Source organism: Varanus komodoensis, unplaced genomic scaffold (assembly GCF_004798865.1).
Source record: "Varanus komodoensis strain SLA01 unplaced genomic scaffold, ASM479886v1 scaffold72, whole genome shotgun sequence".
NCBI lineage: Eukaryota > Metazoa > Chordata > Lepidosauria > Squamata > Varanidae > Varanus > Varanus komodoensis.
Genome location: NW_025336374.1, coordinates 591637 through 619533, shown reverse-complemented (window position 1 = coordinate 619533; position 27897 = coordinate 591637). Strand labels below are relative to the sequence as shown.

At 46.0% G+C, this 27897-nt stretch overlaps 1 protein-coding gene and 1 long non-coding RNA gene across 7 annotated transcripts in view; one reads left to right on the top strand and one right to left on the bottom strand.

The window, feature by feature from the left end:
• Positions 1 to 8: 8 nt before the first annotated feature.
• VANGL1 (VANGL planar cell polarity protein 1) overlaps positions 9 to 27897 on the bottom strand; it is a 53182-nt gene continuing 25293 nt past the window's right edge. For all 5 annotated transcript variants that reach the window (XM_044452407.1, XM_044452405.1, XM_044452406.1 and 2 more), the window contains 4 exons: positions 16541 to 16674; positions 12160 to 12292; positions 8503 to 8737; positions 9 to 3650 (listed from right to left, as the gene is read on the bottom strand). In XM_044452407.1, coding sequence (XP_044308342.1) covers positions 3390 to 3650; positions 8503 to 8737; positions 12160 to 12292; positions 16541 to 16674 — 763 coding nt within the window. In that variant the 3' untranslated portion in view covers positions 9 to 3389. The remainder of the gene's footprint in view (positions 3651 to 8502; positions 8738 to 12159; positions 12293 to 16540; positions 16675 to 27897) is intronic.
• LOC123034772 lies at positions 2164 to 27343 on the top strand. Of its 2 annotated transcripts, XR_006416839.1 has the most exons (4): positions 2164 to 2254; positions 3557 to 3719; positions 23593 to 23676; positions 27238 to 27343. It is a non-coding gene; the product is annotated as an uncharacterized LOC123034772 (long non-coding RNA). The 2 variants fall into 2 exon arrangements; XR_006416838.1 differs by lacking the exon at positions 27238 to 27343 and having other exon boundaries at positions 23593 to 23722.

Here is a 27897-nt window from a genome sequence, read left to right as displayed (position 1 = left end):
CAAGGATGGAGGCCAAATTGTGAGGGAAGCCGTATGAAGCAAGACGGAGGGAACTGGGTCTTTTCAGCCTGAAGGAGACTCTGAGGGGAATCTGTTGGTGACCTATAGGTACATGAGGGGGTGTCATGCAGAGGTGAGTCAAGACCTGATTTCCCCTATGGAGAAGGGCAGGATGCGTTCCAATGGAGCAAAGGTCAGGAAACCAAGATTCAATTTGAATGCCAGGAAGTCCTTCCTGACAGTTAGGACACTGAGGATATGGAATGGGCTTCCATGGGAAGTGACTGAAGCCCCATCGGAGAGGTTGTTGAAAGATAAGCTGGACATGCATATGGTAGGCATGTCATGAGCGGAGCTGGCTGGAGCTGGGGGCCAGACTAGATGGCCCTGGAGGCCCCTTCTGACTTGCTCTGCTTCTATTTTTCCATGTCCTTTGCTCTGAATTTACACATCACAAGAGATGGCAGGCTTACCGAGCATCCACATCTAACTGGATGGTTACAGTCAAACATTGTTTAAAATATTTATTTTTTAGGAAGTGATGCAACTGAAATAGGATTCCCAAAGTAAGTTTGTGCCAAGAAAGGGTTATTCCATCCTACATTAAGCCACCAGGTATAATTCAGTTAAATTAAGAGAGAGAGAGAAAGAGAGAGAGAGAGAGAGAGAGAGAGAGAGAGAGAGAGAGAGGGAGAGAGAGAGAGAGATTATTGCTTTCAAACAAAAACCAAGCGAAATTGAGTAGCAGAATATTTGGCAGAAGAACATGGTGGGGAATAAAAATAAGTTAATTGTTTTAAGGAGCTTTTTTTTTCTTTCTTTTTTTTTTTTTTTGCACCCCATCCCAATGTTGCGTTGCTCTTTGAGCAGCTGGGCTCCTTCATATAATGCAGAAACATGGAATGGAAAGTACAACTGCAGCCAAAAGCTGATTAATCTTGAAAATGAAGGATTGTGTAACACTTGAAATTCAAAATTTGAATCCCAAACCACATTCTTTATGAACATGTGCTTCAAATTTAAGCAAGGACAAGTCACTTGCATCAATGTTTGAGTAAAGCTTTTACTGAGTGTGAGTCCATGTTTAAACATCATAAGGCACAATCCTATGCAAGTTTAGACTGAAAATTCCTTCAGCACCCAACATGTAGAACCTGTAGGCTCTTGTTCTGCCTAAAGCTTGCCGTTATTGTTTTTTGGAGTTTTACTTTAATCCATATTCCTTACTAGGACTACGCAGTAGAGAAATCCCCTTGTTGTGATAGAGAAAGCCCCTTTAAATTTAGACATGTCCCGAGAAACCCTCCAATTCCACAAAATTATATATGCTGGAAATACAAATCTTCCAGATTAAAAAAAAAAGCCACCTGTACAGAGTATTACTTGTGCAAAAACCTATGTATACCTACACTTTTAATCTACAGTAGAGTTGTACAGGTAAACAGAAAGATATTGGATGCTTGTTTTAAGAATGAATTGGCAATTTGTTAATGCTTGACTATGGTATTATTGACAAATTACTGGAAAAATAATTTGCTTTCAAGTTTGAAAGAAAAACTGAGCTAAATATGGCAGATGTCCTTTAATTAATAATGTATTATGTTTGAGGAGTCTGTGGGATAGGAAAATATATGCAGTGTGTGCATGAATGGGTTAAACCTGGCCTACCTTTGTTAACTATTGAAACAGGGTAAAAACTCAAGTTGTATGGCAGGGCTGTATCAGCTATGATTTAGCATGTCGACACATATGCCTGGTTTGACAAAAATGCTGGCAATGTTTGTTCAATGGACTATTCTTACTGTAACATCTCTGTAAAGTTTTATTTGATTTTATATTTCGTTTTCATGTCTAGCTTTCAAAGTAATCAAAACGTTCCTACCACCAAGAGCCACTGCAAGCAGAATCTGTGAATAGGTGAATGCAGGAAACAAGCAGAGGTCCACCGAAGTATTTGTTAAGGGACTAACATGGATCACATTATTTCTGAGGTGAACATTTTCCCCCAGTTCCTCAGAAAAAGTGAGATTGCCCTTCCCCACTTTTCTTGGGGAGACTGGATATGTCATCTTCCATATGTAGAAAACTTGCTGAAGGGAAAGCATGGTAGTTTCTCCAGGCTGTGGAGACCCTCAAAAACAACGGGCTCCTTTCTGTGTATGACGGAGGACAAGCAAAGATATCAGCTGCAAACACAAATAATAACCACCAGAACCAGCTAAAACTTGTGGAATCGTGGACCCAACAACACTCAGTAAGTTTGCTCTCAAAATACAACTAAATCTAGAAATGTCCAACCACTCCACAATTATATTTGTCAGACTCTGCTAACCACCACATTCTGCTCAACCATTCTATATTTGAGAGATAAAGAGGCAAAAAGTAAAAGACAAACCCTAGAAGGGTTAGAAAAATAAGTTTTACGCACACACAAGGAAAGAAAGGGGAGCTTAAACTAGGAGGACACATACATGGGTTATAAGATTCTGACAGGAAGAAAGCCCTTATACAGAAAATTGGTTATTATTCAAAACTGCTAAATTATAGAGAGTGCTGAAAGAAGTAACTTACTAGCCTATGGAAAGATGGAATTATGCAGAACCCCAGTATAAGATACTTATATTACCTTTAAGAATCAAAATGGCCTTCCAAATCCCCTGACAGGTACTGCCCAATAGGTTACCTGCAAACCCACTTTATTTTGGCTTCACTGAGTTATCTTAAACATGTTAAAAAGCATTAAAACATTTGCAGTGGTACAGTGTCTGAATTGAGAAACCACAATTAAGAGCACTATTCCACCTCCAGCAGCTGCTGCCCCATGGAGTTAGGAATGAATTTATGGCACTGAATGCTGGGAGGAGAGAAAGGACAGCAGACAAACAGCTCTCACACATGCACTGTCTGCTGTAGGTTTGGAATCTCAAGCTGTGGAATGAGTTCAAAAAAGTCCGGATAGTGCAGACCCTGATTTTGCGCAAAGCCTGAACGAGCTACACAGGTGACTGCCAAAAGCTAAGCAAAGCTAAGCAAAATGCATGCATGAAATACATTGTGTCAGGAAATACAGGTCTCTGTATGTATGTGTGTAAGATGGAGCAGCAGCTGATCTAAAAGCATACCACCACCAGAGCTCCCAGGCCTCTGCAGCGCGCATGAGCTTAGGGCTTCTATTCAGTCCTGATGAACATGCTAATCCAGTCCATCTTTCTAGACTCTAGAAATCTCCAACCTCTTTCTCCTGACTGATAAAGTGCAGATGGCGAATATATTTGTGGTCCATCACCTGTGCTTAATGATCTGAATAAAAGGGGGAAAAAACCAAATCCAAATACCTGATCACGTGAAATCAGAAATTATGCCCTTCTCACACCACCCCACACCCACACCTAGACTGATGTTTCAGACTGTAAGCGAAGGGCAAACTTATGAAATTTGGGGTCAATGAACTCCTCTGAGAGTTTGATGAAAGGAATTTTCTTCACATTAATGACGAGGCTGAAATCCAAGCACTTGAGGACAAACGTAGCACCATCCCTTAATTCTTTTGTTACAGCTTCTTCACTAACGAGTGTCCAGTGTTTGGAGAACCAACGATCCTTGTTGTACTGCAGGGTTGGACCTGGATTGAGATAGCGTTCCAGGAAAGCCTAGAGAAAAGCAGGCAGAGAATAGAGGGGTGAGATCTGGAGCCAGCCTGGAAACGTCTTAGCTTTCAAGTAAGGCTTGATTCAGTGAGTATAATCTGATGTATAGCCTGGCAGTTTCATTCCGTTCCTTTCCTCCTTTGTGCGGCTATTTGTCATAAATATGCAAGGGAGGAAGAAACTACAAAAGGATCCCCAGGCCCAGTGAGAAGAAGTGCAGCTGTGCAGAACCAGGGCTACAATCAGCAGTTCATCCCCCAGCTCCAGCATCTTTTCTGCAGAACCATATTTTCAGAAACAAGGGCAGTTGCCAAAACTCTGGAGGGAAAGCGAAGAACCTCAGTTCACAAACCTGAAAGAACAAGCTTCACTTTCTGGTGCTTGCTTGATACCACTTACATTTTAGTCAATGCAAACTCTGGAGTGGGGTAGAGAAACTCTGCCAGAATACTTGATGTCAAACTTGTTTAAGACACTCACGTGCCTATAAAGAGCAGAACTAGTTAATCCATTTGCTCGCATACTCAACATATTATGAAGGGCTCTGGCAGGTACTTAGCAATAGGATTACTGGGCTACAAGACAAGACAGAGAGTAAGAAAGGAAGGCTACTCCATTGTGTTAGCAAAGCTAAGAACCAGAAAGTGAACATTACAATTGGAAAACAGTGCTGCTTTCTGTAACTTTCTGTGTTATGCAGAAACACATGCCACTGCTACTTTTAATCTGAAACCTTTAATTAGACCAATTGCTGTGTGATGGGTGAACCTGGACACTTCAGGTTGTAAATTAGCCAACCCCAAGTTAAACTAACAACGAACTGGGTTGTCCGTGGCTTAACCATGCAAAGTCATTTGCACAGCATGAGGCAACCTATAATTGGACTGAGTGCGACCCGTTATGTGTGAACCAGATGCCATTGGTCATCTGCTTGCATGTAGGGCAGAAGTGGAAAGGTGGACATGACATGTATGTAAGGCCAACCCCCATGACCCTGGGCGGCTGGCTGCTGCATTAGTTTTGTATGCTCTGTGTTAAGGCCTGAACTTGCTTAGATTCCTTTTCAGATCTCTTCCCTCCAGTGTCCAACCTACAGTCTGACACGCATCACCCCTTCCTCCAATTTAGCCCTAACATGCAAGCAGGCCAGTAAAAGGAATCCACCTGCTTCTACTGGAGGCCGTGCTAAGTGTGCTAACTGCTTTGCGCTGTTCAGCTGTCTTTTGAGGTAGCATTGCCATTTTTTACTTACTGGACTCTGGCAAGAACGAATTATCTGCAGTGTTCTAAATGTACTTGTGGAACTCTCCCTTCCACTGCTTACAAGGAATGCTTCCTTAAAATGGAAAGCGGGAAGGTAGCTTCTAAAGGCAGCACACAGGGATGTTTTCTGGGAAGTGGGGGCACAGGAAGAGAGGAGAAGAAGAAGAGGGACAGCTCCATGAACAATCTAACATGCTCTGCTCTGGCTCTCTTCCCATGGCCACCAATTTTGGGGGAAAGCAAACACTGGCTCTGTATCCCTCTTTATTTAGCACACAAGTGGGATCTTGTGGTCACCCTAAAGTTTTGGCTTACAACTTCCAGCATCCTTCACCAATGACTATGGGAAATGTAGGTCAAAATATTTAGAGAGCTACAAATTAACTTCTCTTGCTCTAGCAGAACAGAAAAATCACTGCCTCATTTGGAAGTCCCTGGTAGAAAAGCATTCTTCAAGCAGCATTTTATTTGTTTATTATTTAAAACATTTGTATGCTGCCCAATTGTGCCAAACCTCTGGGCAGCTCAGAGTCAAATTTCTAGGAAGGCTAGATAACCCCTGGGCAACTGTTTAAATTTCATTTTCTCCTTCCCTTAGTATCCACCGCAAACACAAAGTCCTGCTGACCACTGGGGCATCCAGTAGGCCAACCAAAAGTAAGCCACCAATGCTCATAGCACTATGGCAAGAAGCACAGCCCTCATAGAATAGCAGAGTTGGAAGGGTCCATGAAGGTCATCTAGTCCAACCCCCTGCTGTTGCAGGATACCACATTACACCATCCCACTCAGATGGCTGTCCAGTTTCTCTCTGAATGTCTCCAGTGTGGGAGAGCCCACCACTTCTCTGGGCAGCTGGTTCCACTGTCCTATTGCCCTGACAGTGAGGAAGCTTTTCCTGATGTCCAGCCTGAATCTGGGTCGCAACTTGAATTGATGATCCCATCTCCTCCACTTTGGCATCAGGAAGAAGAGTTCTTGACCTTACTTTTTGTGACAGCCTTTGAGTACTTACAGAGGGATAGCATGTCCCCCCTCAGTCTTCTCCTCTCAAGGCTGAACATGCCCGGTCATGTTCAAGGCTCATGGTCCTTTATGGCTCTTTCTCTGTTCTCTTGAAAGTGACCCAAGAGAAAAGCCAGGGAAGTGGGTGAGTAGGAAGAGCAGGGAGTGTGGGGATGTAAGGAGGGAAGAAAGCTGCTCTCAGGTAGGTTGGGCAAGGGATGGACCCCTGTATAGGTTACTTTCAATATAATTTTCTGTTTTCACAAAGCCCACTGGCATGACTTGTACCCAAGTGACACTTGGGTTCACGGGGAGGACCCCAGGCTTTTGGATCTTGGCAGAGCAGCAGAGGCCGGGGGAATGTGAACAGAGTGATCAGGGAATTCATGAAGGCAGGAGGAGTGAAGAGGAAGGCAGGTGGGGCCAGAGAGGCCCAGGAGGAAGCAGAGGGGGAGGAGGCAGCAGTCTCAGAGGCTTATTAGGCTGCACTCAGCTGCTGGCGGTGCCAAGAGGCAACATGGCAAGGGTGTCGTCACTTCCCCGTGTCCCTTAGCTGTGGCCCAGGTTGACTGGGGACTCTCTTCCCCGGGTCATTGTTTTTCATTGTTGGTTATTTTTAACTGTTTGTCTGTTTTATTGTTTTGCCTGGGAAAACAAGATGGGGAAAGTCAGGTAAGGCTAGTGTAGGATCGACAAGGTGGGGGAAGCAGGGAGGCTCTGTGAGGGGTAGCTCACGTCAGGCCAGGAGACGGCCATGGCAGGAACTGCAGGTGTTGCTGTCAAATGCAGCACCTGTGCCATGTTTGTCCATCTCTCTCTGGGATACACTTGCGCTAGGTGCCAGCTGGTGTCCCTCCCAGAGCAGAAGGTGAACAGCCCAGAAGATGCCCTTGCCTTCCTCTGGGAGGTAAGAGAAGGTGAGCAATTCCTGGACATGGCTGAGAGAGCGCTCCAGGCTGACTGGGAGCAGCCCCCCTCTGGGCAGAGAGGGGAGGAAGGGGCTGAGAGGGAAACAGCTGGGGAGACATGGAGGCATGTCTCCCACAGAAGGAGGAGGCCGGTCTCCTCCATCTCCTGGTGCCAACCCGGACCTGGGAAACAAGTTTTCTCCACTTGGGGAGGCTGCAGCTGATGATGACCTGGGGGATGGACCTGTTTGAGAACTTCAGCCTGGGGCGCGATGCAGCCATGCGGCTGCTGCAGTAGTGCCGAGAGCCAAGGCACGGCCATCTGTCACCACTGGGAGGAGATGGTGGCGGGTGATCATCACTGGGGATTCTCTGCTAAGGCAGTAGTATGCTGCCCTGAGCTTGAGGCGAGGGAAGTCTGTTGCCTGCTGGGCGCACAGATCTGGCATGTGACAGAGTAAAGTGTCTTCTTCCCTCAGGGGGTCACCAGCCACTTCTGGTGATCCACGTGGGGATGAAAGACACGGCCAGGCAGGGGTGGGTGGGATTGCTAGGTATTTTGAGGCTCCGGGCAACAGATTGAAGGACCTAAAGGTCCAGGTGGACTTTTCCTCTCTCTCTTCCCTGTCCAGGGATTTGGGTCAATCAGGAAGAGGAGGATTGCAGAGACAAACAACTGGTTCAGGGAAGGAATGTTTCAGGTTCCTCAGTCACAGCATCTGGTTCCTTACCAGTGCACTTCTGATAAGGGATGGGGTGCACCTAGGAGGATGGGGAGAAGGTCCTTTGGAAATGCTCTAGTGAGCTCATCTGGAAAGCTTTAAACATTAGATGCATAGCCAGAAGCATGACTTCTAGATCAAGAGAGGTATTACTGCCACTTTATGCGACTCTGGTGTGCCTGCAGCTGGAGTATTGTGTTCTGTTCTGGGCTGCACATTACATGAAGAATATATCCAGGTTGAAACTGGTGCAGCACAGAGCCACAAGGATGGTGGCCAGACTGTGGAGGAAGCCGTATGAGGCGAGACTGAGGGAATTGGGTCTTTTCAGTTTGGAGAAGAGGAGCCTCTGAGGGGATCTGTTGGTGACATGTAGGTATGTGAGAGATTTCACACGGAGTTTGGCAGAGACCTGTTTTCCCCTGTGGTGGAAGGCAGGACACATTCCAATGGAGCAAAGCTTATGAACCAAGGTTCAGTTTGGATGCCAGGAAGTACTTCCTGACAGTTAGGACCCCGAGAGTATGGAATGGGCTTCCATGGGAGGTGGCTAAAGCCCCACTGGTAAGGGTATTCAAGCATAGGTTGGACTTGAACATGGTAGGTATTTGCAGCTGGAAGTGCAGCCGGCTGGAGTTGGGGGTCAGACTAGATGGTCCGGGAGGCTCCTTCTCACTTGCTCTGTTTCTATATTTCTGTTTTTTTAAGCCTTTTGCACCAAAGAAAGTAGTATTCTGCAACCCGTTGCATCTATTCTGTGTTGTGGTCAAAGTGAAGGGCTAGAAGCTGGGAAGGACACTGGAGGACCCTTTAACACCATTCCACCCTGGCTCCTGAGATCCACATACTCTGCTATCCAAAGTGACTGAGATGCAGTGGAGGGTGCTGTGAGTGCAGACCTATACCCCACTGTGGTCATGTGCATGGAATGACACGAAGATGCATGCCAGGAAGTACCTTTGGTGTCATGTTGTTGGCAATACAGAAGGCCAGGTGCTGCAAGATGCTCTCCATGGTATGATAGTGCTGTTGTCTTGTAGTCCTTAAGTATTTCTGCAGTACTCTTGCCATGGAGGGGAAGATGGCCTGAGCTGCCTCTCGAGGATCCATGACTTCCCCTGGGGCTTTCTGCTGCTCTTCGGCTTGTAGACACTTAACATGGGTGAAAGCTTCTTCAACTGCTACCACGAGCCTACACACCAAGGAACCAGAAGAGGCATCACAATAAAGCAAGCTGGGCATAATCACAACTTCAGTGTGTCCATGTATACTTTAGACAAGAAGCACCCACAACCACCAGAGTTGTACCAGGGTATTTTTTAAGGCAAGCAGCCAGTCATAGCTAAAAGTTGTGAACAACATATTCTGAATAGCAGATTTAATGTTCAATGTTCCTCATAACTATTACTTCTAGAAGCAAGGAACTGATTCACAGTGATGCTGGTGGGTAAAGCCGAGCAACATGCTTGATACAGTTGAGCAGACACTCTGCTCACGGGCCTGCACTGCTGCCTAGTCTGTGGTCAGCAAACCTCAAAGACAACGTGGCTGAAGAGAGGATGTGCCTGACTGCTGTTGCTCCAGTGGTGCTTTACAGCAGCATTCGGGTTAAGGGGGGAAAGGCAGGAGGTTCTTAAAGAAATCTACAAGATGCCCCCATCTCTTTACCAAAAGATTTAGCAAAACAGCTTCAGCAAAAATATGGCTAAAGCAGTAGCTATGAAAGCAGTTATGACAGAAATAAGATAATTAAACACCCTCTGCCTCTCCTGTAATTCAAGAATTGGGTTACAGTCCAATCATATGTAAAGGTAGGCATCGCTAAGCCCACTGATTTCAGTCAGCCCAAGTATACAGGATTATGTTGGAACGCCTAAGCAGACCCCTTCAAAGTAGGCAAGTTACAAGAGATTCCTGATATGCCTGCATCTGCTACTGCCCGAAGTCAGAAATGAAGAGTCAAACCATGTGGAAATCATGTTCCTCTGAGACAACAGACGTGAAGCAGCTTGTGATGGTACTGCATGAGAGAGGATAGGGCAGAGGCTGGGTATGGGAGTATTTCCTTCTACACCATCCCAACGGTAGCGCAAACAGAACACTGCAGATCTGGGGTGAGAATACCAAATCCATGATATGGCAACCCTGAAGCCTACTGTTGGCAGCAGCTGGTCTCTCTTGTGGTCTCCACTCTTCTACTGCACTCAGCTGGCTACATTTGCTCTCTTAATCCACCCAGAACAGGGGGTACCCACGCTGGATAATGGAAAGGCTCCATGAGCCCAAGGTGATAAAAGGGCTGCAGCCAGTGACCAAAGATGGGTGGGTGGAGGTTGACAGCCTAGGACCAACGTCACAGGTCCCTCCTGGCCCCATCTGGGTGCTGGTGGCCTTGGTGGGGGCATGGGAGGTTTTCACACCACCTAGGCTGCAGAGGTGGTCTGTGCCTCAGGGCAGAGGGGGCCTACAACTCGAATATTGTGTTCAGTTCTGGGCTCCATCATACAGGGAGGATATAGCCCGGTTGGAACTGTGGCCACCAGTGTAGGGCCACAAGGATGGTGGCCAGATTGTGGGGGAAGCCATATGAGGCAAGACTGAGGGAACTGAGTCTTTTTAGCCTGGAGAAAAGGAGAGTCCAGGGGGATGTGCTGGCGACATACAGGTATGTGAGTGGGTGTCATGTGGAGGTGGATAGAGACCTGTTTTCCCCTGGAGGGCAGGACACATTCCATTGGAGCAAAGCTCAGGGAACCCAGGTTCAATTTCGATGCCAGGAAGTACTTCCTGATGGTTAGGATCCCTAGGATATGGAATGGGCTTCCACGGGAGGTGGCTGAAGCCCCGTCAGTGAGGGTGTTCAAGGATAGGCTGGACATGCATGTCATAAGTGGAGCTGGGGGTCAGACTGGATGGCCCAGGAGGCCTGGCCTAACTCACTCTGTTTCTGTATCTCCAGAGGCCAATTGCCCTGGCCATGTTTCTTGCACTGCACTGAGCCTGGTGTTTGGCTGTGTGTATTTCCTGGTGGGCAAGATAGGTAGCCTCGGCGCTGATGTAATTTGCTAGGTCTTGCGATTCCCTCAGCAGGGACTCACATAGGGATGCAGCCCTGTCCCACAGCATCAGATGGCACCTGGCCACTAGCTTGTAAGCTCTGGGGATTTTGGCATCTTGCCCCCTTTTGTGGAGTGGTCACAGAGGGCCCTGCTGATGGTGCAGGCATGGAGGATGTTGTGGCCCCAGATGTGGACAGTTGAGAAGCATTACACCTGTGGAAGGCTTTGCTCCAGAGCTCAGCATATAGGCAGCCGGGCCTGTGCTTTCTGGACTGTTTAGGAAAAGCTTAGCAGCAGTGGCAGGCCTCCACCATGTGGCTCTCTCCCAAACCAAGGAGGCACATCAAGGCACTACCACACTGTTGGGGGGCAGTTTGCTGCTGCAGCTGGGGCAGTTCTATATAGGGCTTCGAGTGCCATCATAGAGAACGGGAATGCAAAACAAAGGGCAATAGGGAGAAGACTGCAATGAGGTGCAGGGCAGTTAGGCTAGTGGGCAAAAGAACAGTTTAGTGGAGAAAAATCATGAAGAGATATATAGGACAGATAGATTTTTTTTTAAGGAAGGGTAATGGACAAAAAGAGGAGTTGGATGAGAAAAGGGAATGAGAGTTTGACAAAGCAGAGAGGCCTGACACAGTAAAAAGATAAGTGAGGCACTACGAGTATCAGAGGAAGAACTTCCTGATGCACCATCATGGCAGTGGAAGAAACACTAAGGACCAGGAAGGAGCCCCTCTCTCGCACCAGGGTGTGCCCAGAGGAGAGGCTCCCACTGAGTACTAGTAAATTAGCTTTGGAGCCTTCCCTGTCAGGCTGCGTGCGTCTGCACAGAACCCATATATGTGATGCACTGAGACCACAAAGAAGAAGTGCCCCTTTGCCACCCTCACCGTTAGAGAATGAGCTCTAGCCTGTGTTGAGTCGAGCTCAGCACAAGCTTTCCTCCACCGGAGCTCCAGCCATCTCCCCTCTTGCTTCACTGCTCTCAATGCAGGTGTGCACCAAGGAGGTGATATAATCTGAGCCACAGGGATAAACCAGAACTGGCTTCAAAAAAAAAAGTTTAGCTACAGGCAGGGAGGAGGGACATGCTGGTGGGGGTGTATTTGACTTTGTCTCCCCAGAAGGAGGCCTGGCTGGCTGGGACTTGAATACATTGGGCAAACTGAAGGTATAAACAAATTGACTGACCCAGACAAAAGTTTGGCTGCAAAACAACCTGGTGGTGTTCTGGAGCAGGCAGGATATCAGCCTGAAAGGAGAACCTTCCCTTGTCGCCTAAGGCCAGGGGAGCTCAGGTGGGTGCTGTCAGCCAGCTGAGCTATTCACAGACAAGCCATACACTTTGCCACAGCTGAACTCCCTCTCTGAACCTGTGATGTTCTTCACTGTATTTGATGCAAGTCTCTCACACTTTCTTTTCCTATTTTATGGTACAGGAAATAGTCATTGCGGTGGGTGCATGTGTGTAAGTGCACAAAAGAGAATATTCCTGCTTCCATTTCAGAAAAAGTATGCCATCTCCTGTGGGTTACCTAAAGGAAGTTTTTACCTTGCACGACGTTTCCTGACCCTTCGCTCATGGTCTGCTTCTTCATAATACAGTTCATTGTGACTCGAGTCTCTGTGGTGAGCTGCAGCAGCAATCATGGCCCTGGACTGCCCAGTAGCATTAGTGTCTGGCCCTATAAGAAGTAGAAGAGGAGGACAGTGGGTTAAACAGGGTTAAAGACAAAGACTCAACCCATCAGTTAGTGCGATGTACTACTGCAACATTCCCTATAGCCCTAATTTCAAACAGGAACAAAGCCCTTTCCCACTGTGGTTGTGAAGTAATAGGACAGTTTTCCCTGATACATTTATTTTCATATTAGTAGAGGAAACATAAGTAAGGCAAGTAAAGTAGATATAGGGCCCATATATGCAAGCAAGCGAGTGAGCAAGCGTTAGAAAATAACTCTACAAAATTATAAATTACTACAGAAACGACTGAGAAATAGACAGAGGACACACTCACATGCACCCCCCCCCCATCCCCTGAAAGACATGACTTAAATAGACTTTTGGTTTGACCACAAGGGCAATAAGAAACAGGGAATGTAAAATCAGACAGGAAAAACAGGAGGGTGTGGATGGCAGTCAAAGTGCAGAGGAGTTCAAACTGGTGGAAACAAAGACAGAAAACATCAAGCAACATCAACATCAAGTAAGACAACTCTCAAAGCACTGCCACATGGAATAAAATAAAATTCTAAAAGCAGGACATAAATGTTCTAGCCAGAAATAGGACCTGTAAAGCAAGGTGGTCCCTTTGAGAAGAGCAGAGCATGTGAGATTGTGTTATGCCTGATCAGGCCACTGTCCCATCTGGCAGTTTACTGTTGTTTACTCCAGCTGAGACTTGAAACCCTCTGGGGAGATGCCAGAGAGTAATCTTGTGTAGGCAAAGCATGTGAGCTAAGGTCCTGCTCTAGAATGGGTTCCCGGTCATCCATGTTAAGCCCCTAGAGAGGAGGGGAACTTATATGCCTCCTAATTTATCCTGAAAGGTGTTTGTAAAATCAATCAATACTAAAATGCTTCTCCCACAGATGAAAATGGCAAGACATGGTATTTCTTTGACCCCAGGGACAGAATGCAAATCTACACAAATGCCTCAATTCCGCACTGTGGATCTAAACAGTTAAAGCACGGGTTCTAGAGCGGTGTGGCAGACCAATAAATTCTGAGACAGTAATACTACACAATAAAAGAAAAAAAGAAAAGAAAAGAAAAGCGATGTGCACCTTTTGTTCTAACTGTACACAAGATCCTTCCCCTTTATGGCTCCCAGGCTGCTTGCTTCAGTATTAGCTACTACTATGCATATGTCATTCAGGCAGACACCAAGCGGGTAAAGTTGGAGAGGGCAACACGACACCCTCCAGCCCTCCAGTTCCAGGGGTAGGAAACTGGTTCCAAATGCTCTGAAGTTACTCATTCCTGTGTAAAGGGAAAGGGACATGGGCCTGAGGAAACACTTTGGGGTGGCATTGGTTCAGCTCCCCTCTCCTGTGTACTCCCTTTGATGTTAGCCCTGACACACATCCAACTTTAAAGCAGATATGGACACCTGCATGGCTGTTCTCTTTGACTCTCATCCTAAAGAGAGACTTGAAGGAAAGGGGAGATGGAAGAGTTGACCTTGCAGTAGGAGCCTTCACATCTTTCTGTTTGAATGGCAGAAACTTTTTTTAAACTTGCTGTGCTTAAAGCAAGTAGTAAAAGCTTGGGGTGTTGAATGTATAAAAGTTTGGATGCACATTAGGACCATTCAAAAGGTAATATTTTCCATATACTCAGGAGACTCCCTATATATGTAGGACTTTGCATATTAAAAGTATTTTTACAAACCAAGCATTAAGGTCCTGCAAATTTCCATGTCCTGTGCAAAACTGGGGGTAAATTGGAAATTGATACATGCAGAAATGCAGAAAATCTTTAAAATTAAGTTTCCTAAGAGTCCCAAGGACACGTTTTTGAATATTGTTCCAGTGACCCTTTTAAAAGACATGTCAGAGTTATGTAAGTATTTGACAATGGCAGCAAGAATCACAATAGCTTCAAAAGGGAAATCACCGGAGCCTCCAACCACTGAAGAATGGAGAAACAGATTAGTAGAATATGCAGTGAGGGAAACCTAACTAATTATGTAATCCAAAGACCATTAGAGGAATTTAATGACAAATTGGGATTTTATTGTGCTTAGCATGACTAATGGAAGTTCAGAGAAGTTTGGAAGGGAAAAAGGAAAGCAGTAGAGTTTGAGCAGATTAGAAAATATGTTAATATATAGAATAATGATTTTTTTGCAAGCTCTCATAGAGTGTGGGAAGAGATGAAGAGAGTCAGTTTTGGGAGCTGCAGTACATAGGCTGTATTTGTTTATAATTCCCTTGGCAACTTTGCTTATTTTGTTCACTTTAGTCTGTTCTGTTTATATTAGTTTTTTTCCTATTCTACAACTTTCCTCTATGAATTTGTATATGTTAAGAAAATATTTTTTAAAAAATATGGGGGTAGAGATCTAAGACTGTTCTAGACTAACTCATCTCATTACTTGGAGATGGTAATCTTGGGTTCTCACTGAATATCAAAGACAGAAAACCCTATCTTTGGTGCTTCCTTTCATTTGAGGTGGGAGGGGGATATGTTGCTGCCTAATTAATCCTATGGTAAAAATCCTGGATTTCTCCCTGATTCCTATGCAAACTCTCATGCCCTTCCCAGAAAGAAAGAGCAAGGAGAGCAAGCCAAAAGGAACAGAGGTTGGCCTATTATACAAGTCTGTAGCTATGCTGAAAAATGAATGAAAAGGGGAAATGAAGAAGGGGAGTTTAAAATGCCAAACTCTCCCAAGCTTGCCTCAGACAACTATCACTCTCCTGGACTTAGAGCCCCATTGCCAAGGAGGAGAAAGAACACAACAAATCTCTCGCCATCCCTCCTCCTGCCCACTTCTCATTGCTGTCCTTGCTTCTGCCTGGCAGGAGAGTGGGGTGGGGGCGCTGGCTATGGTGGGCTGGCAGGAACAGGCGGGCAGCAAGAGGGAAGCAGTGATGGCATTCCCAGTTCATGTACTGAGCTGAGCCTGAGAAAAGGGCAAGTTTTTATGGACCTTCAAATGACTTCACCAAGTCCAAACTTAGAGATGTTGTGCAACATCTCTATAGGGAATCAACCTGACTACAGTAACAATTTACAGTATCTTGGACCCTGGCATTAGGGTTGTAGGATGCAGGAGAGATGATCCCTTGGGATTAACATGCCCCTCCAGACACACCACACTCCACCCTGTAGTAGGCTTCCCCACCACAGATGCAAACACACACACTTAAGGAACATCTTAGACATGTTAGGCAGAAAAAAGTCCAATAATGCCAAGTATTTTCCAGTCAATCATGAGAAAGTATAGGGCATTTTCCTGTCTAAACATGCCTGGGATGGCACTTTTAATAGAGCAATGAAATACTTGCGTAAACCTGAGCCACTTAGCACATTATGGTGAAACAGGGCAAGTTTCAGGAGACTGTAGGTGAAAAGGTGTCCTTTCTTGCCCTCTTTCTCAAGCTCTTCAACCACTCCCCCCACACGCCTACTAGGAGCCCCAAACAACACTGCCAAGTTTTTTTTCCAGAGTGGCTGAACAAAAGCACCTGCTTAGTAGCTAGGGATATTCTGCAATATTTTGTTGTGGGTGCAAAATTGTTTAGTTTTATCTTGGGCATGACAAAAGCCCTGGTGATTTTCAATAGTCATAGGTACTACGTAAGTCCATCAAGAAACCAGCAGGAAATGCTTCATTGTGTTCTCAACAAACTTGAGTATCCTCTCTGCCCCAGATCATAATAAGATTATCTCAGCATTTCTGAGAAAAGATTGTAAGATTGAGATATCCAACAAGTGCAGTTTAGCTGTCATGGAGCCACAGTAAAAGAGAGGTGTGTATGTGCAACTTTTGGGCACTGAAATCATAGAGTAGTAGAGTTGGAAGGAGCAATGAAGGCCATCGAGTCCAACCCCCCACCGTACAGGACACCACGTTACACCATCCCGCTCACATCCCAAATGCACTGATGGGGCATGGACTCTGCTCTCAGGGCAATTGAGGCATAGGAGCTTTTCTGGGTAGCAGTGCCACAGAGATTGCTAAACAGGGCCCTGAAGGAGGGATGCCGATGCTCTATGCCTCTAAGCCACAATTAATCTCCCAGCGTATGAAAAACAAGATGCTTAGAAGCTTCAGCTCTGGCTGCAGGTTCCTAACAGGAAATGTCCTCCAGGAAGGGAATGGAAGGATGCTCATTGAACTTTCCAACAGTCAGTGGTCAAGGCAGCGAAGGGGAATAATGAACTATAGCCGCTTCCAAACATTCCCAGCTATCTCAACCTACCATCAACACTGTAGACCTTCAGTCCTGCCATGTGCTTCGTTGAGCGTGTTTTGGAAGTCATTAACAACACTGGATTATAGACAGCAAAGTCCCTGTAGTAATTTTCCAAAATGATTAAAGCAGCACGCTGGATACTAGAAAGAGAAACAGGAAAAAAATCATTAAAAAAAAAAGTTGTACACAGATTATTTAGGAGAAGTTTTCCCAGTCTCCCTGTACTCTGACAGGGATATCTGACCCACAGACACCCACTGGCCATGACAGCACATGCACTGACAGCACAAAACAAGGAGGGGGTGTTCTGAGCCGCTTTTAACTTGTTTGTGCCTTAAGAGTCACTATTGGAGTTCTGCAATTTCTTTCCTCCAGACTGGTTTCACAAAATATTTAGCTACCTTCTGACAAAAAACCATTTTTTCTCCTACTGTGATTCTCACATTACTGACCTCTAAGCGATCAATTGAACAAGAGTCATTCCTCTCTTCAAGTACTCCAGCAACTTCCTACCCAGTTTGCACGCGTGCAACATCCATGCATGCATGGAAAGGAATATGCGGTTTCTTTTAAACCCTAAACATTGCTCTGCCTGGATTGGAGTGGGGGAAATTGGGCAGGCCTTGGTAGCTACAGCATGAAGACAAGTTTTTCCCATGCTTCTCAAACTGATTTGTCTCAAATTAAATTATGCCTTCCCCAAGGCTGGTATTTGATTGTAGGACAGCACATACAGGTACCATGTATCATCTTCTACAAAACTAGAAGAGGTAGGTAGGTGTGTGTGTGTGAGTTCGTATGTGTGAGGGAGGAAGGGAGGGAGGGAGGCTAGGAGGTCTGGTAAGAAAAGAGTTAATCCTTCCTGCACCCAGCATCTTAGCACCAACCTGATTTTAGAGGCAGTCTGCCTAATATCTGCTGTTAAGCTGTTTAAAATCTCTCTTACAGAGCCTGTTAGAGATTACTTGCCATTTTGTCCCATTTTCTAAGGCCTTTTAAACTTGTTTCTTTGCCCACTAAAAGATGAGAGAACTATCATGTGAGGAGGAGCAAGTTTTAATTACATGGATGGCTCCAACAAGAAAACCAGTAAGGTCACAGTAATTGGCAGAAGGAGCACTTAACTGCAACACCCCTGGGGCTACATTAGTAAATGTTTCTGCCCACATCAAGGAGGAGTCCCACCTGTTTTAACTCAGCTTTGCTGGCTACCTGCTATGCGCCATACAGCCCAGAGAACCATCCCGAACCCAGCATGAATGGGTGCACACACCCTGCTCTGCCTTGCCCGCACAGGCCATTGTTTATCTAAGCAAACATTAGCAAGTTGTAGTGAAGCACAGAAATCATGCGAGTAGGGAAAAAGGCATTCCCAAGGGCTTAACTCACAAATGGGATGGAGAGAAAACTAGACTCCAATATTTCTGCTAAATTATTTTGCAGATAACCGGACATGCTTTGGAATATATTATTAGTTCCACAGAACTAACCATCTAAACCCCTCTTTCTGTGTTGGAGCTGACTAACTGCTATAGCACAGATGACAATATTGGACTGAGATTCACATGACCACTTACTAAGCAAAAGTTTGAAAAAGTACCTCCAGTTTATATACTAGAGATGAAGTGTTTTTGTCCACTTAGCTTTAACATGGGTCAGAATAAGGCTAGCAACCTTTGCACATTTTTCAGTGCCATAAAAGCAAAAGTTCATTACCAAATACAGGAACGAATAAGAAAATAAATGTATAGGCATGTGGCAGTGTGACAAGTAGAAAATTTTTCCATTTTTCTGCTTTAGTCATCAAAATAACCTGGCCCACCTCTGGCTCTTGCTGTGTCTTCACAAGATTTTCTCCCTGCACTGCTAATGCTATCATGTTAGAAGCAAACTTTAATATGGACAAAGAAATGTTTATCATCTGAATAGGCTCATTCCCTTGGAGACAGACCCTGAGATAGGCTTCCCTGGTGGCCTACGGCAGGCATTGGCAGGCATTGGCTGGAGGTGTCCTTCTGCCGCAGTAGCAAGGAAGGAATGTTCCACTCTCAGCTGTTGCCAAGTACATACACGTCTGCAGCTTAGCAACAAAGGATGGACTGGAACAAAGATTCATGTGCATGAGCATCCAGGTGTGAAAGAAAGGACAAGCCATAGATCTCAGCAAATAGTTGGATTAAAGGGCCAAGCAGGTTGTGTGAAGAAGGGAGGCTGTTACCCAGAAGTTGTAGAGAATAAGTTTCAGGCTACAGAGAGTAGTGTAAAAGCAGCATTTCTTTGTTCTATTTAAGAAGTCAGGATAGTCTTGACCAGGGATGCTTCTAGGCAGAGGTGTTGTAGAGCCAACCATTAGAAACACTGCAAATATGGGTCCTTCTTTTCTTCCTGAACATATTTTTCATGGTGAGAAGAAACAGAAGACGCAAAGAGGAAACATGGGAGTGGGATGGGTAATACGGGTGGCTGTCTGGCCCCCATAGTATTCTGTGAATGTGAGAGGGAGATGCCACCATAAAAGCCTTGTCTGGGAACCCTCAAGTTCCACTGAAATCGAAGGAAACCACCTGAGGTCTTCCTAACGTCAGAGGCCTCCCTGCAAGTGCCACCTATCAGGAAGGCTAGATTGGTGGCTACAAGAAAGAGGGGCTTCTCAGTGGTGCTTCCTCCTGCATTTACTGAAGTCTGCCAGGCACCAACTCTCCTAACCTTTCAGTGCCAGCTTAAGCCTGCCCTCTGTTATAGAAAGCTTTTGATTAATTATTTTAAACCGTGCTTTTAAAGTAGACTTGTAATTGCACGTTGATATTACAACAACTTGCTTCTACCTTGTCTAGACTACTGTAGCACTGGCAGAGTTGTGCATCAGCATTCCCCTTCTCTTGATGAAACTCCTGCCTCCTCTGTAGTGAAATCAGTAGAAGGGTCATGTCAGAACATGATGGGTAGATAAGATGGCGGCGAGAGTCAATCTAAATGGCTTCAGGCACCTGGAGTACTGGAAAGCATTCCTTCCGACACCATGCCCTGAGCCAGTAGTTCTCCTCTGCAACCCCCCTTTCACTGGTTGGCCCAAATGTCCAGCCAGCAAGAGAGAGGAAAAGGCCACCTGGGCCTTTGGGTCCCTTTTTTGCCCAGAGCTTCAAAATCCCTCGCAATCCTGCCTTCCCCCTTGCCTGGCAGCTGGTGACCCCCTGAGGGAAGAAGACACTCTACTCTGTCTGTCATGTGCCAGCTGTGTGGGCCCAGCAGGCAACAAACCTCCCTTGCCTCAAGGACAAGGCGGCTCACTGCCGCCTCAGTGCCCCTTAGATGATGATCACCTCCCACTGTCTCTTCCTGGTGACAGGAGATGGCCAAGCCTTGGTCCTTGCCTCTCCTGCAGCAGCCCCCTGGCTGCATCTAGTCCCAGGCTGGAGATCCTAAATGGGTTGGTCCCCCAAGTCCTCCTCAGCCCCAGCCTCCTCAAGTGCAGAAAACCTATTTCCCAGTTCTAAGTTGGTGCTAGAAATTGGAGGAGGCGGTGCTGGCCTCCTCCACCTGTGGGTGACATGCCTCCATGTCTCCCCAGCTGTTTCTCCCTCAACCTTCTGGCCAGATGGGGGCTGCTCTCATGGCCCTCAGACTCCTCACCTCCTCCTCTAAGAGGGACACCAGCTTGCACTGGGGGCAAGTATATCCCTGCCTCTCCTGAGGGAGAAGGGCAAACATGTTATAGGTATCACAGACAGCAACACCTGTGATTCCTGCCAAAAAGAGGTAATGTAAGGAAAATTTGGGCTCATCCTTTGGCGGCCTTTAGTGATGACCTTTTTCAAAATGGCTTCGTACCTACCAGATCACCCCATCTAATGGTGCTTGGAATTCTTAAATAATTGCCAAAATTTGGAAATATAGGGTTTTCCTTTACAGGAGCTATACTGATTCTTCTTCAACAAGACTAGTTCTTCATATGTAGAAAGTCTGGGTTGAATCCAGGGACAGTAATACTTCACTCCACTAGGGCTACTCTAAGCATGTTTAAGCCTGGATCTAACCAAAAAAAGCCTTTCCATTCAGGGACAAACTCCTTCTGTGAATACAGGAACCTTGATGTTTCCTCCACAGGCCTGGCACACTAGTCCGATGGTTCTCACAATCTTCCAAAGCAGAAGGTCAAGCATGCTTGAAAAAAATAACCTCCCCTTCGTCCATTTACAGAAACCTTCACCAAAATGAACCCTCTCCTATGGAGGTATCTGTGGAGCCATCCGTCTTTTTAACAATGCGTTTTACTTACTTATCTGGAACAGAGGTTAAGCTAACTGACAAATAATTTCCTGGATTCTCTGTTTTAAAATGGGCATCATAATGGCTGCCTTCCACTCATGCTGATTATAAGGACAGGATGCCTGTTTTTGTTTGAGGCTCAGCAATTTACATTCAAATTCATTAAGAATTCTCAGGTGGTTGTCATCAGGGGTTTCCAACATACAAACAGCTACACACATTCTCCTCACCACCCCAAACACCCATGTACCTTTCCCATTATAGCTGTTTAATGAGAATGAACAGCAGGTGCAGCTTTCTGTACTATCTTAGGTAAGTTGTCCCCAAGCCTCAGTTACATGACCTGGAAATATTTCTGGGATTTCCCCTTGGTAACTGATTGTTCCAAAGAGGTTGTTCCTACCTCCTGTCAGCTTTGTCCAGAGGAAGTAAGCTTAAAAGCAGCTCTGTAATCTCTTTTTGTATTATGACCCAGCAGTCTAGTTCAAGTGAGACCATCAGCAAATCTTGCTCTCAAATGTTCCCTGGTGTCCATCAAATCTGACTGGTTGTAACTAAGTCCTAAGATCAGTGGGAGCAGGATGCGTTTAGAACAGGCCAAGCAGAGGGGGGATTGGCTCACTGATGGAACACATGGCTTGACTGCTGGGACCTTGCCGAGGATGCTGGACTAGGTGGGTCTTAGCAGGTACTTCTTGCATTCGTAAGAGCACTAACACTCTCTTAACTTTAAAAAATCTAGACTACTATGCACTCATGTTTAGACAATGGTGGTTCCACTTTAAAACGAAATGCAAACAACCAAAGTAAGCCGAACTCTGTGTTAAGAGTGTCCACATGCATAGCTGGTAACTGATCTCAAAAACCAACTGCAAAGCTGTTAAATGGTTCACAGTAAGAATGCATTTCTCTTTCCTTGGGGCTGATCAGTCAGCGATCAGAGAGCCAGTGTGGTGTAGTGGTTAAGGGCATGGGTCTGGAACGCCGATCTGGGTCCTAGTCTCCAGTTGACCATGGAGAGTCACAGACTCTCAGCCCACTCTACCTCACAGGGCTCTTATTGTGGGGATACGGTTGAGAGCAGGAGAAGGAAAATGATGTAAGCTGCTTTGAGTTTATTATGTAAAAAGCTGAATATAAATCTAATAAATAAACCATTCTAAATGGATGTCAAGGAAATAATTCAAAAGGGAAAGAGAGTAACAGAAATACAGTAGAGGGTTAAACGTAGGGAAGCAAATTGTTTGAAAAAGAGAGAGGAAGAAATTATTCCTGCCATAAGCAACATGGCAGGAGATATGGACACGGGAGAAAGAGACCAGAGGGGACAAAAGTACAGACTGCTGCTGGAAAAGGGTGCAAAACAGAAACAGGAAACAAGACATTGTCAGAATCAGAGTGCAACCTGATGCTCTTAGGCTGCAGGTTTCTCTAAACAAGGCCAATGTCTGCACAAGCACATGGCCACCTTTGTAACTCGCAAGATGATTTGGACTACAGCACCCATTGCTCTTGACCATTGGGCATGCTTGCTGGGAATACTGAGAGTTGTCGCCCCAAACATGTGAAGGGCAGTAGCTTCAGGAATTCTGGTGGGTGTGAGTTAGCAAGCTGAAAGTTACGCAGTCCTTTACTGCGCAGACATGATAAAGATGCACATAAAACACCCAGGAGGAGGAGAAAAATGTTGCAGCTTGCAATAATAACAACAACAACAGAAAAGTGTGGGAAAATTGTAGTTGTGGGAGACTCCCCGCTGTGAAGAATGGAAAAAAAAATAAGTATGGCATGATGACTCAGAGAACTACTACATATGCTGTCTCCCTGGAGCCAGGAGTAGTTACTATAACCAGTAGATCCACGCATTTCATACAGCCCACTGACACATACTTCCTCCTTCTCATAAGTACAGGTTAGGGGACCAGTGGCTGAAGAGCAGCACTTGTGAAAGGGATCTCAGGATGCTGGTCAACTGCAGGCTAAACATGAGCCAGCAGTGTAATATGGCGGTCAAGAGGGCAAACACCACTCTTGGATACATAGTCAGAAGCATGGCTTATAGATCAAGAGAGGTAGTACTGCCACTCTATATATCTCTGGTGCACCCACAGCAGGAATATTGTGTTCAATTGCGGGCCCCTCATTACAAGAGGGATACAGCCAGGTTAGAGTCAGTGCAGTGCAGGGCCACAAGGATGCTGGCCGAATTGCAGGGAAAGCCATATGAGGAGAGACTGAGGGAACTGGGTCTTTTCAGCCTGCAGAAGAGGGGACCTGTTAGCGACATATAGGTGCGTGAGGGGGTGTCACGCAGAGGTGGGTGGAGACATTTTTCCCCTACAGATGAGGATAGGGCATGTTCCAGTGCAGCAAAGCTGAGGGAAGCAAGGTTCTATTTGGATGCCAGGAAGTACTTCCTGACAGTTAGGACCCCAAGGGTATGGAATGGGCTTCCATGGAACATGGTTGAGGCTCCATCGGTGGGGGTGTTCAAGGACAGGCTGGACATGCACATGGTAGACATGTCATGAGCAGAGCCAGTTGGAACCAGGGGTCAGACTAGATGGCCTGGGAGACCCCTTCTGACTTGCTCTGTTTCTGGTTCTATGTTTCTAAATTTGATACGGTATTCACTCTCGACACTGGAGTGGGCCTACCTATCCAATGTTATGGCTTCCCATTTGATAGATGGTAAGGTGGCCTTCGAGCCATATCTACGTTGTTGTTGGGAAGTTGGTTCGAAGTAGAAATCAGTGGCGTTGCCTCTAAGTGTCTGTCTTCTTCTTTTTTAGATGCTGGAAGTGAAAGGTTTCTCAAGGACAAGACTGGGATGACTGTTGCTGACACAGAGGTTGATGGAATTGGCCCCAGTTTTGGTAGGAGGATGGTTCTTGAGGCCACTTATGTGCCCTCAATGGCTGTGAAGGTGTGAAGCTCATTTCCCTTGCCATCACCCTGGCTTTCAGTACATTGTCGAGCTTCTCATTAGTCCAGGCACTGAAGAGTCCCTCCCCATCAAAAGGAATCTCTTCAATGAGGGACCGTGCCTCCTGGGAACGGCTTGCCACATGGAATCACACAGGTCACCTAATTGCCACCACACCAATAAGTGCCCTGAAATAGCATCTGACGTGGTGACAAGCAATGCTAATTTGTTGCCTCAACTAGAACCCCCTAACCAGTTCTTGGTGCTGTTCTGGAAGGAACTCTGCTAGGGTGCCCATCTTTGCCCACAGGAAGTCTTGGAATCTCCTCAAGGTTGCCTCGCAATTTGAGATTCAGGGATCCAGTCCCATTGCCACATATTCCTTCTTTGCCATGGAGCCCAAATGGTGTTCCTCTCAATCTGCCAGAGTGGAATGCTCCTTCTGTATCCAATGTTGCACTGACTCTGTGATGGCAGAATTGGGCCTTGGGTGATGTGGCAGAACAGGATGTCCCTCTCCTGGACCCAGTATTGGCTCTCCAAATGCCAGGATGTTGGTTGCAGCTGGCATCTTCAATGGTTCCTTCATTGATTGGAGAAGGGTAGGAAGGAAGAGGATAGCCACCAGCACAGAGTCCTCTGTCCAGACAATGTCATATACTTATTTCACTGGCAGTTCAGTAAGTTGCTGTGTGTCCAATCCAAGCGACATCCCCATTCAGAGGACCTGTTTGAAGAACCTTCCCATGTCTTTAAAGGGGGATCTCAGACCTTGTGCCAAGATGATGTCTTTCGGTGACAATGAAACTGGGTCATCATAGATCGATGGCTGGTCAAAGTAAGATGCATACTTGGCCAGATCTGAACAAGGAAAGCATTCAGATGGCAACAATGGTTTAAGACGTGGAGAAAACTGGATTCTGGTAGGAGGTCAATGGACAGGAATCGGAGGCTGAGATGCAAGAAACGCTGGCCGCACCAAAACTAATGAAGCTGGTTGGGCTGATGGCAGCACTGAAAGAACTGGACCCCATGGTTCTGCTGGGTAGTAAGATGTACTCCATTGATAGTAGCACAGATCTATAGGTCTCCTGTCCCATGCACAGCCATGATGCAACAGTTCTGTTGGTGGCAGCCAGAAAAGCTCCCTGTCCCAGATCTCAACTGTTCTGTTGGTAGGTGGCTTAAGGAATGGGAAAGAACTGGGGAGTATATCCCATGCGAATGGCAAACTGCTGGGCTTGGTCTTGGTACAGCTGATTGTTGTTCCAAGAGTGAGAAATGGAGGAGTCATGGACGAGACAAGGGCAGTGAACTGGCTGGTGTATGGGGTGAGGAATCCCATATTTCAGCCTCAGCAGCTGGTTTGCTCCATGCCAGTGAGCATGATGGAGGGCCTGCCATAGGAGATGACACTGGGATTGTAGATGGAAGAAATGGCATGTGTTCCAGTCTTGGGGACATTGACAGTGAGTGGCATGAGGCCCACTTTGTGGGCTTTTCTTTGCCCTTTTTTGCCACCATTTTGTCCTTGGTTGGCATTTTGTGGCCATTTTTGGTCTTTTTCTTAGACTTATCTTCATCCAGTGGAATCCAAGATTTGGGAGGCAAGGATGGCCCAACTGGTAGGGCTCCAGCACCTGAAGTCACCTGAAATGTTGAAGGGCACACTGGCAGTGCTGCTGTGACCAACTGAATGGCCACGAGGGCCCAGCTCCACATTTTGGGTTTGAGCCAGCCCACCCTGATTTTGCAAACCTGCCAGGTGAACACGTGGCAGTGGGGATGGGATTCCACTTCTGGTCCTCCCTCAGGCGAAACAGGCATAACAAATGCCCACTCGTCACTGGCATTTGAGTGCCACAGTGCACGCTCTTCCAAAAAGTTGCTTTGAGAGCCATCAGGGGAAGAGGAAGAGGACAAAAAACTATAGCAGAATGGAAAAATTGGAGGAGAAAAGACAACAGAAGAATTTTTGGTTCATTTTTTGTGTGAAGAGTGAGGTAAAAGGGAGAAAAGGAGGTAGATAGTGTAAGGGCTGGGATGTGGTTGGCGGCTGAGACAGGCAGAGCACTGGGACCAGGGTGCTGATGAAAAGCGAGGTCTTGTCACTTAGTAGGGCTAGAGGCAAGTGGTGTCAACAGTCCAGGGTTAGGGTGAAGGCAGCAGGCAATCCAATATGGTATAGGAGAGGGGGAGAGAGAAAGAGAGAGAGAGCACAGTCCAGAAACAGTCCAGCGGTCTGATGCCAGGGAGACAGTCACGTAAGGGTGGTCCTGACATGAGTGGGCTGGAGCAGGGCAGGAACAACCTGAGCAAACGAGAATACACAGGAGCAGGGCAAGGGCAGACTAGGGTATACAGGATGAAACAGGAACAAGGCAAGAAAAGACTGCAACAAGGCAGGGACTAACCAGAGCAAGGCAGGAACAACTGGAGCAAGCTGGAGCAGAATGAGCAAGGCAGGAACAACTGGAGCAGGGCAGGAGCAAGGTTCAAGACGTGGAGATGTGGAAGGCAGAGCACAAGAAACTACTGGCATTGCTGTGGCAAAGAGCAACAGTGTCAGGAAGCCTTTTATGCTGGTCTCCAGGGCCTCCAGCTGCACTGCATAATTGCTCTTCAGTTGCTCCCTGCAAGAGCCTGCAAAGGTGTGAGGAGAAAAAGGATAAGAACAAGAGAACTCAAAATGGCGGTCGGAATAGAACGGGGAAAATAGTGGGAGCCCCACCCTTATATACCAAGGGGTTCCTGCTTAACTAGGAAAATCTTCTTGACAACAGGCCCCATGCAGGCACAAAGCCCATATGTGTAATGCACAGAGACCACGAAGAAAAATAGTTATAGGCTTCCATTACTGGCCACCCAGTCAAAAAGAGGACAAACTTGCCAGTTTCCAAGAACATTTAGTCATCATAGGGGACTTCAATTTTCTTGATATATGCTGGGAGAACATTTCTGCCAAGCATGCCTCCTCCCAGAAATTCCTAACATGTGTTGCTGACAACTACCTCCAGCAGAAGGTTGAGGTAGAAATGAGAAGAACAGCTATCCTCCATGGGAACCCTGGACGAATGTGAGATACTTGAATTCTCAATTATAAAGGAGTCAAAAGTGAACTGCAGCCAAACACGTACTCTGAACCTCAAGAAAGCCAAGTGTAACAAACTATAATGTTAGGCAAAGTGCCATGGCAACTCACTCCTAAGGGAAATGAAGTCCAAGAAAGGGGTAGGAAATCTTGAAAAAAGAAATTTTCCAAGCACAACAACAAAGTCCAACAGTAAAACAGTGTAAAAGATAACAGAGGAAGTCCACATGGCACCACAAAAAGTTAAGTGACAATATGAAAGAAAAAAAAAAGATAAGTGTACAGGAGATTGAAGTAGGGAAAGGCCAACAGTATCTGTCAGAATTGAACAGTATCTGTTTGAACAATAGCTGTCAGAATTTAACATCATTTTACTACAGGAGACATGGTGACTGGACATTTCCCTTTCTTTCTTCCTAGGATTTTGCTCATATAACATTCCTGCTACTAAATTAGGTTTGTATGGAAGAGCAAGTGATGTGCTATCAATTATAATTTCAGCTGACCTCAAAGGGCCCTTATAACAAAGGAACTGGTCAGAGAGTGATCATATCCAGGTAGTCCAGACAGATAGCAAATATTTTGGGCTAATTCTTTGCATCAATGTCTATCTTCCAACAGGATGGAGCCCAGATCTGTGGTTCACTGTCTGGTCCTCCCTGCAAATCCTTTTGGAGAGAGCTGAACAAACACTAACAAATGCAAATATCCTACTGCCTGGTGATTTCAACACCCGAATTGGCAAAGACATTAGCAGGTATCCGCCCTGGTCCTCCATGGACAATTTAGTAAATAAACAAGGGGTGTCCCTACTGAATATGAATTTTAAGTATACATTGTACAGTCTCCATGCGTCCAATTTTGACAGCTCTAATGGGCTTTATTTATTTAGAAAATTTCTATGCCGCCCCATTCACCGAAGCCTCGGGGCGGCTTTACACTTTTCTAAGCTCATCTGGAGCCAGTGTCATTGACTACATCTTGATCTCTTGCATTTCTTTCCCAGGTTAGCTTTTTTCCTATCCACAACAGAACAGAGAGTGACCATCTACCTTTGTTTTTTACTTTTTTGGCTTACAA